We start from the raw sequence: 16,976 nt of genomic DNA, 5'->3' as shown, positions 1-16,976 counted from the left end.
TAAAGTGATGAGAATGTTGAGTAAGTGTTGGCACCACAAGTTTCAGCAACCAAAACAAACCAACCGTAAGACTTGTGCAAGGTGGGCTCTTAGAGAGCTTACCATTATCACAAAGAATATCTTTCGCATTTGCACCGAGCTCAAAAATCATTGGAATAGTGAGGTGATAATTTTTGGACAATATTTTAACCTGTGATGAAATTTGTATACATCCTTTCGAGCCCGAGTCCAAGCGTTAATGCGTTCAGTGAAAGCAGGCTGGATCATATGTGCATAAGAAATTGCAAACACAGCCACTGGATGGACAGATCATGTTGACCATCTTTTGGAGAGCCAGTAGTCCAATTATCTGTAATTCTTTTTGGAGGACCACCACACCATAAGCAGCATGCACTACTCTGGCATGATTGGACTAAGTCAAACCTGCACTGAAGAGAGCAATGCCTCGGTTGGCAGAGGAGAGACAAGTTTCTTCAAGATGACGCTCTACTTGGCATAGCACAACTGCTGCTGTATACTGCTGACAAAAGGTTTGGGAGTCCCTACATCATCTTTTTTACAGCCCTGATCATGACCCACGAAATTTTTATCTTTTTTATTTTAGGAAAGAACATTTGTGTGGCATGAAGATAAACATGCTACAAAGATGTGAACAAAAAATTATGAAGCTGGCTTTCAGACCACAATTATGAATTCTTTGCAAGGAGTATAAGAAGGCTTAGTAAGTTGGAAGAAGAACACAGAAGTTGGAGATTATATAAAAAATACATTTTTCATTGCAGAGCTATCAGTATGTTTATTTAATGATCCTCTTTCTGTATGAGGATATTTCTGCCTGACCCACCCCCGAATACGTGTGTGGGAATGATCGTGTCCAGTTAACATGGGCTTTTAAATGCATACTTTATGAGCTACGAGTATTTTTTCATCTTCGCAGTTGTGAAACTGCCTCTAAGTATGCATTTTTGAGCTAATGTTTACTGGAATTTTTTTTAATTTTTTGGATCTCACTACATCTCAACATGTGCAATACTTTTTTAACACCCTGTACAAGGAAAAAATGTACAGTTTGATCACAGAACTGTTTCTGGTGGTGCGTATTAGAGCTAATTCAATTACAATCATATTTGTACAACTTACTGTTTACTTTGCTTACACTATCCATCCAAAAAGTTCCAAGACTGACTTAATTACTAGTGTGCAAGTGACATCGGCACAGTAACTACAGGGGCAGCTTGAAGTAACAACTATGCACATTCGCCCAGTCCCTTGTCAGTTAGCAGTGTTTAGTAGTGATGTACAACAGATGTACAGCTATTGTGATTCAACGCCATCATGTCAAGTTACAATGGAGCAACATTTCTAAATCAATTGCTCAAGACATTTTACAGAATATTTTGAAGAGAAAAAAAAGTGTGTGCACAATTTTTGCCTACACACCTCGACTCCCAAACAAAAAACAACAAAACATGGAGGCCTCACATGACTCAATTGGAATATGAAACAAAGAATTATTTTCTGGGAAAACAATAATCATGAGCGACCAGATTTTGTGTTAGCAATTCAAACCTACCACAAAATGACAAATGACAAACTCGATGAAGCATCAATGCTTTGATAACTAGATCCAAGCCTGTGTGACATGCAAGTTAAACAACTTCCCAAAAAAAAAAAAAGGACATTTCTGACAGTTTCTTGTGGTTGTATGAACATTCTGTGTGCTCGACTCAAGTGGATGAGACTATGTAGAACACCTGAAGCATTAAAACCACCACCTTAAATTCTCTATTTTTTTATTAATCCAGTCTATAAACTTTTTGGACTGAGTAAGTCTTTAGCATCATGCCTTTGATGCTGGTTTTTAGTATATCAGTGTAAAAATAGTCTTTGCATTACTTAAAAATATTATTTTGCGAGTTTATCTACAATAAACAATTTGCACATTTAATTTTGAAAGTATACAGGGTAATTTTTTTACACCATGTACAAACTCTAAGGATTCATCAATGAGATGATGCAGAACAAAAAAGATTTAATGAACTTCTGTCTGGAAATGAACGGCTATCGTGCTAGAGACCATTTATTCAATACTACTTCGTTACAGAGATTGCAGTCTAATACATGCCATATCATGCAACCACAACTAAAGTACGCAAGGTTTCCTCCTAGTGGGTGGCACTACTCACCTTGTAGTGAATGTGATACAGCACTGTATACAATGGTTCTGTATTCAAATTGAGAGCTTGGTAACATGGTGTTTACTTACGGAAAGGCAAATGGCAATGGGCGGCAGGTAGCAAGGTTGTGTCAGGAGACACATCCCTGCCGACAATGACCTCAGGATGTAACAGTGTTTTGCCATTTGTCTGAGACAGCATCGTTTCAGAAAGCAGGAAATCGTGAAGAATACAGCTGAAATATTCGGACACCAGTCTTGGAGGAAAATGTGGTTATCATTGTGGAAGGCGACCACCATGTCAGTACCAGGCCAGTCCAAGGTAAGCCAAAGATGACCCCACGGAACATTCTCCATGACATTTGTTACTAACCTTATCACTTACAGCTTGTGCAGGGCTAACTAGAAACAGACTTTCCACATCGGGAGCAGTTTCGTCACTGGTTTCTTCACCAGGCAACCGGGATTTATGTCATCCATCCTATTCAAAGATGAGGCCACATTTACACGGAGTGGTATTTTAAACTTTCATAACAGTCATTTGTGGGATAGTATGCAAAACCCCACAGTATGGTGACAGCAAATCATCAGCATCAGCGCAGCGGGAATGTGTGGGTAAGGATAACTGGTGACTGTATTTTGGGACCACTCTCCCTTCCACGTCCCCTAACAGGCCGGAGCTATCGGCATTTCTTGTTGGTGACTTTGCCTCCCCTGCTGGAAAAAGGGGCACTGATGATTTGAAGTGCTATGTGGCTGCTACATGATGATGCTCCAGCCCACTTCACTGTTAACATCCGGATGCATTTCAAACTTTTCTTTCCTAGTCAATGGACTGGATGAAGGGGTAGAGTTGCATGGCCTGCTTGTCACCAGATCTCGACCCACGCAATTTCTGGTTATGGGGCCATTACAAAGGCATGTGTATGCAGAGCCTATCCCAGATGTGGAGACACTGGAGCAGCATATTCGTACAGCCTTTGACACTCTTCAGATGCAGCCTGGCTGATGTGAACGTGTGAGACAGCACATGCTACAGCACCTACAAGTATGTATTGAGGCGCATGGAAACCATTTCCACCACATACTGAAACTGTGGTTGCATGGTACAGCGCATATTACACTGCAGTCTCTCTAACAACGTATTATTGAATAAATGTTCTGTAGCATGGAAACTATGCACTTGCAGGCAAAAGCTCATTAGACCTTTTTGCTCCATATACTCATCAATCAATGCCTAGAGTATGTAAACACTTGTGCGGGGGAAGTCACCCTGTATAAACATAGTTTAGCTAACATTTTTTCCGTGTACAAATAATGCCATCTACTACTACTACTACTACTACTACTACTACTACTGAAGTCTGCTACAAAAACAACAGATGTCAACAATTTAAAGTGTCTTATACTATGCTAATATACTATGCTAAATTATTAGGAAGGTTTGTTCAGATTTTTCTGGATGCCACTCTTTCAAAACATCGAATTCCTTGGGAGAAAGTCACTAAAGCAGTTCACTCACCACATCTATCTTATTTCCGACAACCATTTTAACAATGTTTTGTCTGTTTGAGTACAAATCCAGTTCATTCAACCACGTCTCCAACCGATCAAATGATGTCCTGTTGCTGATGTCATAGACTAGAATGGCACCTTGTGCGTCTCTGTAGTAACTCGGCGTGAGGGTTCGGAACCGCTCCTGGCCTGCCGTATCCTGAAAATGGAGCACATCACAGTAATTTCTGAGGATGATCATGCAGGTCAGCGACAGTCAACCTGCTTCCTACAGCCCACTAGTGGGCCTTCCAGCTTTCATGGTGGGCAGCAGTGGTTTAAAAACAACTTCATTAGGTTTTCATAAAATTTTGACATAGTATTTGTTAAGTAATTATTAATATGTGATTTAGCTTTATAAATTTTATACAGTGAAGTTACTTCCCTACCTTATACATCACCAGTCCTATGGAACCAACTGGCGGTTGGAAAATTTTACTACTAATAGAGATAGAAAAGTGTGTGGTAAGTATGTTGACTGGTTGACTACCCGTGACATAAGTACAGAATGAGAGTCAGGGTACAAAATATTTAAGAATAATGCTAGCACACACAGACACAATCACCTGAAATGACATTCGTAAGATGAATTAGAAGTGTAATGACAGTGAAATGAAAATAACAGAACAATTTCACACAGAGTTCCTCAAGGCAACTTCTTTACTGGTACCCTTCAACGACTTTCCCTACAATATTGGTTGATTTTCATTCACTTAGTATCAAAATTGTTTTTTCCATAAAGATATGGAAATCATGACAGCACATGAACACTAATTTTTTCAGCTAAAGACAGGGCATTTGCAACATCAGAAAATGTTCAGTGTTTTGAACAAAATACCATTTATCTCAAACAGCTAACAAAAATAAGCATCAATATTCTGCACGTGAATTGCATCAAATATATCAGGTTCCGTGAGCTATAGATATGACAAAATGCACAGCAGAGTGTCCAAGTCAGAATACAAATAATATTATGAATAGGACAGATTGCAACTCGCTGGAAATATTACACAATGAGCTGCAGATAGGCATGATGAAAAGACTTAATATCAGAGCTTGCATCAGAAAAGAAACATGCACACATTCACTGTAACATGTACCTCACACACAGCTGCTACCACAAAACACTCCAGCCAGACTGCTGAAGACTGCTCAAAATCTTACATGGAAGTCTTTTTGTGTGCCTGTCTACAGTTCAACATGTAATCTCTATGATGAGTAACAATCTATCCTTTTCACAATGATGTTTAAAACACACGGTGTATGTTAATACATAAAAATATGAACAATAAATGCTAATATGCTCAGGGACTATGATACTTATAAGCCCCATTCACACATCTTTCTTTGGTCTATGCATCATATAGTAAAGTAACTATACAGGATCTAGCACAACTAGAATATCACGCCTAGCGCAAGATTTAAAAAAGAATCACGTGCACTACATGTATAATACATTTAGGGAATAGTTTTCTTAGAAACTAAATTATATGTGGGACAGGATGAGATCTTACAATTAATCCACACTTTTGTTCAGATACTCATCAACATCATAATAAGTATGTAACATTCATCCCATAGGTATTGTTATTTCTAGTCAAAAGAGGTAATCTACTGAAATGTGGGTTACCCATATTTGTCATTCCACCTTATCTTCCGCTCGTTATTTGGCTCAACAGATGAACATTTGCCTTGGTTTGTGTGTCCTGTTTCTAAATTTCTCCATTCAATAGTAAAACAAATTTTAATTTTTGTCCTTCCCAATAGATTCTGTTTCTAGAATATCAATATAAGTGAAAGCTGATGTATAAAGTTTCTTGGAAATAGGTGTGGTGGCTGATTGAACTGGTATTTTTATTTTTCCTATTCTGTATAAGGAAATTTTTTCTGTTAGTAGCCCTCAAGAAAAAATGCCACATGCTAACACTCAGTGTGCAAGCCCTGGCTGAAGTGCATTTATGGTGTTCTACAGCCAATGAGAATCTCTCAATCTTTCAATTGTGGTCATCACAAATACTTCACTGTCTCCCTCTCAGACAAGAAAAACGTGCACACATCCACCCAAGCAAGCACCTCAAACGCAACTGCTGTCTCCAGCCAGATGACTCAAACAAGAAGAGGTTCCAGTGTGGACACTACACATTATCCTTATTACAAGCTTCACGGCAACAAACACTTCTTTCCTCAGTGAAGATTTACCCTAGAATTGGCACCATTAGACATTTATGAGTGACAAGAGGAAAATATTTTCAACTTTGATATTCTTGTCATTAACAACACAAATGCACTACCAAAATAAAAACCAGTAACTAAGAGGGCTTTTACAGGAATAGCAGGTTTTGGATGGAGAAACAAAAAGTTCGACAAGTTATTTACATATACATTAAGCATCAGACTAGGACTAGAAATCAATAACACCCAAAACTCACCACCCCCCTCCCCCTCACACTTTTTCGATGGAATGATCATAATCACATTTGTTATGAACAGGCTCCAGAACAGAAATGCAAATTTTTGATGCCATTACACACAAATCCAACAAACACAAAATTAAACAACTGTCTTGGCACAAACAGAAATACTTCGAAGAATATACAGATGTATCACATTATTCACCATATCCAAATTATTTTCCTCCCACATCAGAACTTGTTATTTTACTTAAACATGCAATTGAAAAGCCAAGTTTTTTTGCTCAAAGAGAAAGATTTTTGCACAATTAAAATTCAAAAAACCACTATCTTGGTAAAAAACTAGCCTCCACAAGGGACAGTAAAACAATTTACAGGGTGGTGTCCCTAGCAATCATTAAGCACCTTATCCAGTTTCAGAACCAGCACAAAATGTGTGTTAAATGATCACAGTTTCTACAACAAACATGAATTCAGAAAGCATTACACACAACTTAAGAACTTCTGTTAATTGGAATATCAAAATTTCTTCCCACACAAGCTCTGATTTCTCATAATGTAGGTGGGTGCCAGCAAAATATTTTCACACTCCGAGGAGAAATATGCCGATTGAAGTTTCATGAGAAGATCCTGCTGCAACGAAAAACACCTTTGTTTTAATGACCGCTGCCCCAATTAGTGTGGCACTCTCCCCATATTCCAAGCTGCCCTTTTTAGGAATTTGATGTTCTCTGTCAATCCAATCATATTTATAGTACCAATTACACAAAAGAAAAAATATTTAGCAGCAAAAAATGATAGTACAAAATTCACTGAATTGCGCCTCTCCCAGCCATCACACTGTTCATCATGAAAACTGATTTGGTCTGTTTTCTTGTACCTACGAAAAAATAAAGGGCTGAAACACATGAACAGAAATGTTTAGTCACTTGACAACATTAACATGTTAAGTGTAGGAGTCATCCATGTCCACTTCATACTGGCGAGTCCTACAATTTAACAACTTTATTACACATTATGAATTGAGACCGTAAACAAGAAATTTCAGAATGAAACGGACTTCCATTACGAAGTTCCAGTAGCACTAAATGAGAAACACAAAAACACTGGCAATAATGGTGCAGATGATGATAAATTAGAGGGATGTGAACAATCATAAAGACAATGAATGATGTGCTGAGAGAAGAAAGAAATGTTTTACTTAACAAGCTCTGACCTTATGACACAGAAATTAATGGTACACTTTTTAAACACATCAGTGATAAATAAACAATGGAAAATCCATGATGAATGTAACAATATTAGAGAAGGAAAGTGGCTACTCACCAGATAGAGAAGCTGAGTCGCAACAAGCACAATAAAAAGATTCACACAATTATAGCTTTCGGCCATTAACGCCTTTGTCAGCAATAGACACACACGTACGCACGCGCACACGTCTGTAGTCTCAGACTGTGGTTTCAGTTGTTTGAGACTGCAGACACGCGTGCGCGTTTTGCTGACAAAGGCCTTAATGGACGAAAGCTATAATTGTGTGAATTTTTCTATCAAAAAGAAACACTATCCTCTGCATCTTCTCCTGCCGTGCCCATGTGGAAGTAAGTTTCCGCCATTTAAAAATTTAAATATCTGTGTGTCTTAGTATAAAATTTTTCATTTTGGGTACCAGAAAGGGAACAAATTTCCAAACAACAAAGCACAATATTGTGCTTATGTACATTTAAAAATAAAGAAAGAGTCTGAAAATTAAACTGTGCACCATGCTCCAACACTGGCAATCCCCAAAAGAGTGGCTGTAGCATATTAGAAGAGGGGAGGGGGAAGGGAATGGAGAGAAGAAATAATATCACTGGATTCTCTGTGCAGATCAATTCTCACAATTGTCCATGCACATCACTAAAGGATCATTCCATGTTTCATACTACCAAAGTTTTGAAAATACAGGAAAGAACATTATGCATAATGTTTAGAATAGGTCCTAGGGAGCACCATCTCTTTAGTAAGCTCAGACTGCTGACCATAGGAAACCTGTGTACAGTTTGTAAAAAAATAATGGCATGAAAGGGGTAGTCAGTCAAAAAATTCCACTAATAGATAGACCTGTCAATTAACACATGTATAATTTGTCCTTGGCATGTAAAATAAAACCTTTGTCCACTATCTTAAGAATGCTTGTTGTGCACCATTTATATTTATATGCAAGTTGAATTTAATCACGGTAGAGTCATTCCATGTCAAATCAATATACTTTAAATAAAAATTTTACCTCACCCTCTTAGATTTTGCTGAAAGTTGGTATACTTATAGTGGGTGTTGAAACTAAGAAAATACCAAATTTCAATTTTTTACCTCAAACCATTCCTGAAATATGGTCATGTAAACTTTTCAAAAACTGGCCAAAAATGTGTGAACTGACTTTTTTTTAAATTGCGCTAGGAGTTGCCCTAATTGAGCTAGAGAACTGGGAAAGGTGTCATTTTGCACCATTTTTCATGCTCTTTCCAGTGATAGGCAAAAAACATAGCTTCTAATTAATAACCTTTTTCAAAATGGTAATTAATATTTTGATTTACTTTTTTTTACAAGAAGTACATAATTGAAAATTTTCAAAATATTTCCATAACTACTTCATACTGTTGTAAATCACATGGCAAAACAAATGTGGAATGATGGGTTCATTGTTAAAAAAATTATTCCGGACTCTTGTTTTTTCACTAACGGGCCTAGTTTGACCAAACCGACCTTTAAGGTAGTACGTCAGAGGGCCGTATACATAGGGCTTGATGTCTGTACAATAATTCAGAGGCTGGAGCCATTGTTGGATAGTCTGCATTGTTACCTTCTAAGGCTTTGTGTGCCTACAGAATTGTTGTGCACTGTTGTTTTAGTGCAAATCAATTGTTACCTCTGTGTTGACCAGTCTGTATGTTCATTTTCAAGTAAATCTATACTTTGAAGGACAGTTTATAAGTGGTTTTTGTATAAATATGGAACCAAGTAAAAAGTGCAGTGCTGTAAGAGTGCAGTGTTGTAATCCACTGAAGAAGTCAAATCATTTTATTGGAGACAGAAAAAACTGAGAAATGTCACAACATGGATGCCCAAATTATTTCCTCAAATGCCAAGATTTGTGATAAATGTAGGAAAGATGTAACCAACTTGGAAATTACACCAGAGCCCATCAGTGATGAAAGTGTTTAAGAAGAATCTTCTGGATCAGTGAATCATCCGAGACCACGACCCTGACTTTACTCCAACTTCAGTAGCTGTTAAAACATTTAACACAACACTTCAAGAACTGTGTCATTCCCAATTGACAAGAGAAAACAAACACCTAGGCATTACGCCAAATCAAGAGTGAGAAAATCTCATCAATGACACGTAAACCTTTTGTTGCTCCTGAAACTTTGTCAGATACTGATGAATCCGTTCTTGAAAATCTTAAACGAAACTTTAAAAATTCTGTAAGTAGAGCAAAAAAACTAACGATTCTTACAAGTTTACCTGAAAAGTGGAGTGCCAGGAAAATAATGAGGGAATTTAATGCTCCTAATTACATTGTTCGGCAGTCCAAAAAAATTTTGAAACAGTAAGGATTCATGGAAGGTCCAAACCCAAAACCAGGGAAGTGTTTACCAACAGGAACTGTCAAAACTGTACATTCATTTTTATGGAAATGATGAAGTTAGCAGGGCAATGCCAGGTATTAAATATTGTGTGACATTTAAAGACAAGTTTCCAAACATAAAAATAGGTTTCTCTAAATATGCTGAGTTGAGACCAAACCATTGTTTATTAGCTGGCCGGAGTAGCACACACACTGTCTGCATGTGCACAACTCACAAAAACATAAAATTAATGATAGAAAATGCCAAACTAAATACCATAACAAACAGCAGCTTAAACAATTACAAGCAGTGCAATGCAAAAATGCTTTTCAACCCATCATCAGTTGATTGCAACATGGGAAACTGAATACTGCCCAGGAGAAACTGTCAAACATAAAATTTTAAAATACTCTTTTCATGAAAACTTAATTGAACAAGTTCAGTTCCGACAGTGGATGTCAGCTGACCGATGTAATCTGGAAATGGTTCAGAAAACTTCTGAAGAATTCATAGATTTATTTTGTAGTAAGATGTCGACTTTGATTTGGCATGACTTCATTGCCAAGCAACAACGAACATTCCTTAACTCCATAAGAGAAAACCTTATGGAATCTGAATTTGTTGTCATGTGTTATTTTTCAGAAAATTATACTATAGTTCTACAGGATGAAGCTCAACAACAGATTACCATTCATTTTTTTGTTAGCCTATATATTACAAACAGGAAGACATACTTGAGCATATGAGCTTTGTCATTGTTTCTGATTGCTTGGAGCACAATACAACTGCACTTTACACCTTTCAAAAGAAGCTAATTTCATATCTAACAAATTTCAAAAGATTCCAAAAAAGATGTACTATTATTCTGGCGGTTCTGCCGCTCAGTATAAAAATAAGAAAAACTTCCTGAACCTTTGCCTTCATGAGGAAGACTTCAACATAAAAGCTGAGTGGCACTTTTCAGCCACAGCACATGGGAAAGGGCCTTGTGATGGAGTAGGGGGTTCAGTAAAGAGACTGGTAGCTCGTGCAAGTTTGCAAAGGCCATACCAAAATCAGATCCAAACTGTATGAGATCTATTTGAGTGGGCAGTAGATAATATCACAAATGTTGATTTTGCATATTCCACTCAAGAAGACTACGCTGCTTCAGAAATATTCTTAAACCGACTTGAAGAGGCATTGACAATCAAAGGAACACAGCAATTTCACGCTTTCATTCCCAACACTACATCAAAATTAATAGTCAAATACTTCTCAGATAATATGCACAGTTGGGAGAGGGAAGTAACTACATCACCAGACAAACTGAAGTTACAAGATGTATCAGGCTATGTCACCACTGTATATGGCAGAAACTGGTGGCTTGGGTACATTTTAGAAAAAAACGAAGAGCTTGATGAAGTGAAAATAACTTTTCTTCATCCATGTGGACCAGCTAAGTCATTCTCTTATCCTGCACATGCAGATGTCCTGTGGTGTCAGTTGTGGATGTTCTCACAAAAGTGAATCCATTTACTCCGACAGGGAGAACATACATTCTTAATGAAAGTTATGTAAACCAAACCCAGTCAGCTTTATTAAAATGTAATATGTGAAGTTTCAAGACAATTTATTGGGAAACTGCTTACAACTCAAAACTTAATTTTTGTCTCAGGTTAGTGGTAATGTATATTTTATAGAAAGTTGTTTCAAAATTATTGTTAGTACCTATTGTGTTAAATTTAGCTATGTACAGATACCTGTTACTCAAAAACAAGCATTACGTATTTAATTTGTTTAATAGTTCCATTTCAAACATCATGGACCAGAGCTATTATGTAAATACTTGTACTTATTCATACTTTATTTCAGTTTGTAGTAAAATACTCAATTTCTTGTTTTTGTTACATCAGTTAATATACTGTTAGTGAAGTTGTATGAAATTAAAATAAGCAATCAACTTAATTATAAAATATGCCGATTAGTTTTGGTTTAATAAGGTGATGTTTTGATATTTCTAATACTTTTTTTACTTACCTTTCAGTATATTTTAAAGAAATTCCTGTTTCTTAAAGGTCAATTTGGTCAAACTATGGCCGTTAGTGAAACACAAGAGTCCAGAATATTTTTTTTTTTTTTTTTTAAACAATGAACCCATTATCCAAGATTTATATTTTGCCACGTGATTTACAGTAGAGTGAAGTAGTTATGGAAATATTTTGAAAATTTTCAATTATATACTTTTTGTAAAAAAAATTAAAATTAAATCAAAATATTAATTAGTATTTTGAAAAAGGTTATTAATTAGAAGCTATGTTTTGTTGCATATCCTTGAAAGAGCATGCAAAATGACATCTTTCCCAGTTCTCTAGCTCAATTAGGGCAGCTCCTAGGACAATTTAAAACAAGTCCGTTCAACATTTTTGGCTGGTTTTCGAAAAGTTTACATAGCCATATTTCAGGAATGGTTTGAGATAAAAAAAATTGAAATTTGGTATTTTTCTTAGTCTCAGTGCCCACTATACTTATACCAACTTTCAACAAAATCTAAGAGGGTGAGGTAAAATAGGTGTGTTGATTTGACATGGAATGACTCTTTACTCAATATTTCCATTTACATCTTATATAATAGCTTTATGTGGTAACTCTTCAACTTAGTGACTTTAGTTTGTGTTTAACACTATACTCACTAGGCTATATTAATATCTATGGTATTTACAAATTGCTTGGACGTTAAATGTATCTATTCATTGAACACATTAACCACAGTTTTCAAAATGATATGTGCCTAAAGACGAAGCCTAATTCATGTTGTATGAACAATGGACACTAAAGATTCTTAATTCAGTAATATCTATTCCTATTTACAATTCAGACAAGCATCTTCTAAATCCCACACAAACTTAAGCTGGAATGAGTGAAGGGTTAGGTTTCCTAACTTGCCATGCAGTTTTAATTTAATACAAAGTTTGATAAAAAGAGGTAGGGCTAATCCCATAAAAAAATATTTTGTGATAAAAAAAAAATGCCAAATGACAAGGCAATTTTATTCGAAGTGACTACTCATTGCACTTTCATATTCATACCGATTATATCAGGGCCCATCTGTGCGAAAACTACATCGATAATTACACATTGAACCGCATATGAGAGTTTACTACTTGCAATGTAAATAAGAGTGTGAAATACCAGTCAGATTTACTCACCCATATTGCTAACTTTACCCAATTTCCGTTGACTTTTAGTTTCTTATGTCTGAAATCCACGCCAATTGTTAATGGTTGATCAGGATCGAAATTATCGTCCGTAAAACGCAATAATAAACTGTGGAGAAACATTAAAAAAATGGTACTTTTTCACTTATTGTATTATGCAAGAACAACAGGTATCACTAACATAAAAACAACCTGTCACCGAGAAAAATACCTGGATTTTCCAACACCACTCTCGCCTATTATCAGTATCTTCAGAGTAGTTAGAACTTCCTCATCCATTATCCGTAAATTTTATACACACGTCAAACTGTCACGAAGACTTAGAACCCGAAAATAAAAAAGAAACAAATACAATCAAGGGTTTCCCAAACAGCAAATAGGTACGAATATGAAGAACAGTTCACTTTACATTATCCGAAGATACGATCCTTAGTGTGATGGAATTAACAGTTGTCGTCTTGCGAAGTCAAATGCAACTAATACGTCCAAACAACATATTCGCGAACTACACGAATTCACATACCACCATATTGAACAACACAAGTTAGCAAACTGCAAAAGTAACAAGAAATAGATTTTTGAAAGTTACATGATATTTTCAATAGCATAAATGTTCCAATTGCTTCTCATATTCAGTTATTTTGATGAGGGAAAACTTAAATTTATTCCGTGTGAGCACAAACCTCGTTTCTATTCAGTTTTTTTTTTTTTTAAATTATACCGGGCAGTTGGCATCCATTCATCCCATATCGGCTGTTTTCTGGTTGGATATGACGTGCATCTTTCAAATAGATATACGTAATACACATTGAAATTTAAGAATTTATAAATTCATTTTAATGAGCGGTAGCGCCTTATATCCACTAGATATTTGACGAAATATCACGCAGATCTTTTATGGGCGCGTTTAACAAGTCTATTTCAGTGATGATAGATATCTGTTCCCACACGTAAACATTACGTGTGGAATTAGAAATAAAAGTGCGTCTGTACGCTACGATTAGAAAAACAGTAAAATTTTTCAAAGAATCGTCTGTTGCGATACGAGAGTAAAATGTTTAGCTATAGGCATCAGAAACAGAAATCGAGTGTAATGTCTAATACTTAGTGATACGATCTTCACAAATAGTTTACGAGATATACTAAACCTATTTGTGTAAGAAAACGTGAAAAGATAACTTAGCCTTGGCGCTCCCTGTAAATGAGTGGTGACCTATGATCCATTTCTACACTGCCTTCAACATAAAAAAGCCTGCGAACATAAACACTTTTTTACAAAATCCAGATACATTTCCACCACTAAAAGCCACCAAACGTTGCACACTAGTGCACCGGAAGACCAAGGAAACCTAGGTGTCTTGAGACAACATTTAGCACGTCACAAACGAAAGACTGATGTTAATGTTATCGCCGTTGACTCAGTATATTGAAGTTTTGGGGCCTGGCAAAAGAAAATGTTAACACCGAATCCAATATTTACAGTATACATTCTTGTTAATGTAGAAATGATAAGATTTGTAAGTCTCAATGTACGAACAGATGCCTTTCTCGACAGTAAACAGAATAAATGCTAAATAATTATTTGATACCTAACCTCGGCGAAGCTAGAGCGAAGCACTGGGAAGACCCAAATTTCTTACGGCACTTAACTTCAGCCTCGTTGGTTAAGGGGTAACACAACTATGGAATTTTCAAAAAAATAGTTTTTTATTGGCTTGAAAGATGCTTTGAACCTTCTAAAATACAGTGCCAAAACTATAACCCCAGAAAAATTTGTTCTAGGGAAGTCAGAGCTGTTCCTCTAGTGCCTCTATGAAACGAAACAGCCTCTCTTCGCCAACTCGATACCCACTGTAGCGTTTTGGTATAGATAAAAGCATTTCAAAGCAATAATACGTTAGCTTGGCGTCAGTACGAAAATGACAATTCATTCGCTTCGAATCGTGATGTTTGAGTGTAGCATTGACTTTTGATAGACTACTTATGATCTTATAGTATACATTTTTATCATTCAAATAAGAATGAGTGATGAGAAACTGTACTCAGGCAGAAAAGGTACGAAAACATCGTAGCCAACGCGGCGCAGAAACAATGTGTCATCAAAGTGCGCAAAGAATAGATATGAGGCTGAGACAAATTCATAAGGAGTCAGTGTCTCTGCTAAGAAATTGAAAGGCAGTGACCAGGATTCTGATGTGGATTACAGTCTGTGTTATTGGATTATAAATTTTGTTATCTTTTTCTCTGTTATTTCTCGACACGTGAACGCGCAATACAGAAATCACGTTGCAAGAACGTTCAGGAGATATGTCGCTATAGATATTTTAGAAGCATAATGATTGCTTGTCCACACTGCCCGGAAATTGTTATACCAAGTAGTAACTTTACAAGGAACGCATATGAAATCGACCATCGAAACGTCCTAGCAAAGCGCCTGCTCGCAGTAGGGCTCAATGGAATTGTAAAGTTTTGTGTTTTCATGGAATTGCAACGACCGAATTTCAATCGTTCTATGATGAGCTGCAACGGCAGCAGTACGACAGGCCAGTCAGGGGATAGCAGATTGAAGTAAGAGTTTTCTAAAAGCAAAATTTTTCGTTTCGTCATGTCTATAGCATACAGTATTTCAAAACTTCAAATGCGTTTTTCTCGGAATATGATTTTGCAAAACGGCACGGAGCATAACTCCTTAATTTTCCGTCTGGATATTTGAAAATTTACATTTCAAAGCAAACAATGTAGATGATTTTCGATTAGTTAATTTAAATAAAATTTACCAACAAATGTGCTGGGGTGTAAAGTCAAACAATTGAGAAGAGGGCTGCGAGAAGACGCCAGCCAATCGCACACTGACCGACCCCTCTCCAGGAGTACAACGTGACAGTAGCAACTCCTTTGTGAAGAGGACATAACCGCCGAACCCGACTAGTCACAGCCCAGTTCTACAACATCTTCAAGACTAGAAACTTTGATAGAAGCGTCAACGCTTATCACTTGTTTCTACTGATTATGTAACACGGACTTCGGAATTGTTATAAGAATAGCTTTCTTATTTTGTCTGTCGCCCTTTGTTTGTGGCACTTCTGTGTAATAGTCAAGGCTAAGTATTGTAATCTTTTCATTTTATAATAAAACTCACTAATACGATTTGTTAGAGTGTTTAGCGATCCGAAAAAGCAGGTTTCCTAGACACCCCATATTTGCGACCAGGCTGGATTTAACAAAATGACTGTTCTGTTATTCGTAAAAAGTATTCAGACCCTCGCCAGTTACACAAAAATTAATACTTCTAAAATCTCCTACGTGGTTCTCTAGCTAAACTCGTGTAAATTACATTGGTTTTTTTTCTTTTTTCCAGATTTAAATTAACACCACTCGCATGCCATAGATCAGCTCAAATTCAGCACGCCTTGGGAGAACCTCTGCAATGTCGCCATTCTGTAATATTTTGCGGCAAATTTTTTTGTAATGTACTTAAATATGTGTCCAATAACAAACCCAAGTAGACTACTGGTCATCAAAATTGCTACACCAAAAATAAATGTAGATGATAAACGGGTATTCATTGGACAAATATATTATACTAGAGCTGACATGTGATTACATTTTCACGCAATTTGGGTGCATAGATCCTGAGAAATCAGTACCCTGAACAGCCACCTCTGGCCGTAATAACGGTCTCGATACGCCTGGGCATTGAGTCAAACAGAGCTTGGATGGCATGTACAGGTACAGCTGCCCATGCAGCTTCAACATGATACCACAGTTCATCGAGAGTCGTGACTGGTGTATTGTGACGAGCCAGTTGCTGGGCCACCATTGACCAGACGTTTTCAATTTGTCAGAGATCTGGAGAATGTGCTGACCAGGGCAGCAGTCCAACATTTTCTGTATCCTGAAAGGACCGTACAGGACCTGCAACATGCGGTCGTCCATTATCCTGCTCAAAAAGGGTTTCACAGGGTGTAGAGCCACGGGTCGTAACACATCTGAAATGTAACGTCCACTGTTCTAAGTGCCATCAATGCGA

The 16,976-nt window shown here is 36.9% G+C and overlaps 1 protein-coding gene across 1 annotated transcript in view; it reads right to left on the bottom strand.

Annotated features, from left to right (window-relative positions):
• Positions 1-13,482, bottom strand: part of LOC124720514 (ras-related protein Rab-18-like) — a 74,118-nt gene extending 60,636 nt beyond the window's left edge. The window contains exons 1-4 of the mRNA XM_047245873.1: positions 13,356-13,482; positions 13,158-13,265; positions 12,938-13,055; positions 3,699-3,890 (exon numbers count right to left, since the gene is read on the bottom strand). Coding sequence (XP_047101829.1) covers positions 3,699-3,890; positions 12,938-13,055; positions 13,158-13,225 — 378 coding nt within the window. The 5' untranslated portion in view covers positions 13,226-13,265; positions 13,356-13,482. The remainder of the gene's footprint in view (positions 1-3,698; positions 3,891-12,937; positions 13,056-13,157; positions 13,266-13,355) is intronic.
• Positions 13,483-16,976: the final 3,494 nt, after the last annotated feature.

Source organism: Schistocerca piceifrons, chromosome 11 (genome assembly GCF_021461385.2).
Source record: "Schistocerca piceifrons isolate TAMUIC-IGC-003096 chromosome 11, iqSchPice1.1, whole genome shotgun sequence".
NCBI classification, from domain to species: Eukaryota; Metazoa; Arthropoda; class Insecta; order Orthoptera; family Acrididae; genus Schistocerca; species Schistocerca piceifrons.
Note: the sequence above shows the minus strand (reverse complement) of the source record. Positions and strands in the feature narration are given on the sequence as shown.